The sequence below is a fragment of the Juglans microcarpa x Juglans regia genome, chromosome 3D (genome assembly GCF_004785595.1).
Source record: "Juglans microcarpa x Juglans regia isolate MS1-56 chromosome 3D, Jm3101_v1.0, whole genome shotgun sequence".
Taxonomy (NCBI): Eukaryota; Viridiplantae; Streptophyta; class Magnoliopsida; order Fagales; family Juglandaceae; genus Juglans; species Juglans microcarpa x Juglans regia.
In genome coordinates this window covers 6,628,910-6,631,265 of record NC_054598.1, presented here as the reverse complement: position 1 = coordinate 6,631,265, position 2,356 = coordinate 6,628,910, and the positions used below count along the sequence as shown (strand labels likewise).

Below are 2,356 nucleotides of genomic sequence, written 5' to 3'. Positions count from 1 at the left end.
ACTTCATGGTGAACTAACATGGAGATGTGATTTTGAGAATAGGAATCTAGTTTCATATCAAAAGTACTATTCCACATAAAAGCAATTCCCCCACTGAATCCAATACTATCTACCACAAAGCTTGAGTCAAAGCCCATTTTATTTCTAACTTCCTCTACCCTTTTTCTACAGCATTTTGTTTCCATCAAGAAAACAAAATTGGGCCACTTTGTCTTCACTAACAAATGAAGTTCTCTGACTGTACGGGGGTTCCCAAGCCCCCGGCAGTTCCAGCTAAAACCAATCATTGTTGTTGGTGGAGCTGCACAGCAGCCTCCACCAACTCAGTGTCAAGATTAAAACCCTTCATGTCTCTTTTTTTCTTATCGGGTTCAACAACCCCACTATTAGAATCTACCCTCTTTTTTCTTTTTTCCTTTGATTCAGACTCCCGAACCAATGATCGATGAAGGTGTTCTCCCCTAGCCCTACGTTTCCATGTAATTCTTTTTTTCTTAGCACCTTTTTTGGCAAATGGTAATTTTGGAGCAGAACAAACTGTTTTTACTTTGGACTTTTCACAAACAGGTGTACTGCGTTGAGAGGTACTAACCTGTCCAGAGTTCAACGGCTCTGAGCCGAACTGAAATTTGATTTCTTCCCCACCTTGCACTTTGAAATCGCTACCTGGAGAATCAGTTTGCATTTCACTAACAGGAGGATTTGCCACAAAAGGTGTTGACTCAGAAGATTTTCCCTCATTGTTCTCATAATCAAAATTCCCAGGAGCCTCATTTTTATATCTCCTCTGTTGATAATAATCTCCAATAGTACCACCATATTTACGGGTCTCAAAAATCTTAGTGTTCATTGGTTGTGCCCTTAGCCAAGGACCAAATTGAGATGTTTTTGATTGATCACCCACGGTTACACCTTTCTGTCCCTGACATCCTTTAAGTTTATGAGCTAGAATCCCACAATGAAAACAAAAAGATTGTAACCTTTCATACTTCAAAGAAACCCAATACTTTTGTTCATCCAACTGCACCCATTTACCACGTAATAAAGGTTTGTACAAGTCCACGGCTACTCTGACCCTCATACATTTACCCCATGCCATACCATCCGAATCAGCTTCAACATGTAAAACATGGCCAATTGATGAGGCCAGATTTTCTCCAATTTCTTCTGACATGGCTGCTAGAGGCAAACCATGTAATTGCACCCAAAATGGTTCAAACTGAAATTTCACTGAATTTAGAGGTATAGTTTCATCAATCTCTTGAAGCGAGACTAAGTTTCTATTAAAGAACCATGGACGCCCTCCAAGGACTTTCTCCTTATCAGATAAGAGTTGAAATTCTATTAAAAACCGAAGGTCCCCAATATCCTTAAATTTTACCCAGCCCTCCAACCTCCATACTTGAGAAATTGTCACCCGAAAGGCTTCACTATTAATCCCCCTATCTGCCATAACCCCTCCAACCACACAGAAAGTTCCACGTAAAACACTGTCTTTCATATCAGCAGGAGAGACCAAGAAAATTTTGCTCTCCTCCGAGGATAATTTCAGGTTTTCCCACCGTCGTGCTAGCTCCTCTTCCTCCATCACTCTTCTTTCGTAACAAAACACTCACAGACACTAAAACCTCTCACAAAGAGAGACCTGCACCCCTGCCCTAGCAAAGATACGAAAACCTTACTCTGTCTCTAGAAAGAAAGAGAAGGACCCTCTATCATGTCTATCAATTATATTACTAGAAAGGTAAGGGATGCTAAAATCTTTTTATGAGTTTTTTCTTTTACTAAAATGTTTCTAAATCCTAATATGACGCGTGGCAGCCCGCTGATCCAGCCACCTCTGTAAATGTCATGACACATCGCTATCCAACCGCTGCAGCTTTTCTCAGCCCTCGCTCATGTTTTATGTGCACCTATTATCTTTTCTTTTAATGCATTACAATTGAATCAAATCGATCGCTATGGCCTTATGGGTTTGTCTGAATCTGGGATTATCAATTACTAACAAGGGGTAATAGCTCCGTAAGTATCACTGTTACCATTATCTCTGCTACGACTTTTGTTTTCTGGTATATGGATGAAACCCCCATCACTTGCTAGTTACCTTCAGGATTCATCGATAAACTCATGCAGCGTGATTGCTTCATCCTTCGTCTTATTGTAAAGATTTTCCAAGTTGTTCTCTTTTCTTGTTCTTGTTTTTTTTTTTAACAGTCTTTTTGTAAGAGCGATGAAGCAAGTATAAGAAGCATATGAGTTTATGTTGTATCAAAACCACCCAAAATCACACCCAAATACAAGATAGAGACAATATGTGAGTGGTTCGACAATTTACCTACGTCTACTGTAGCGGTAA

The 2,356-nt window shown here is 39.9% G+C and overlaps 1 protein-coding gene across 1 annotated transcript; it reads right to left on the bottom strand.

Moving 5' to 3' along the window:
• Positions 1 to 283: 283 nt before the first annotated feature.
• LOC121254353 lies at positions 284 to 1,588 on the bottom strand. The gene has a single exon (XM_041154353.1). It carries the CDS (start codon positions 1,586 to 1,588, stop codon positions 284 to 286), a length of 1,305 nt encoding a protein of 434 aa, XP_041010287.1.
• Positions 1,589 to 2,356: the final 768 nt, after the last annotated feature.

Bases quoted from the DNA above. Each gene is read 5' to 3' on its own strand.
- LOC121254353 (XM_041154353.1), bottom strand. From the start codon at position 1,588: ATGGAGGAAGAGGAGCTAGCACGACGGTGGGAAAACCTGAAATTATCC.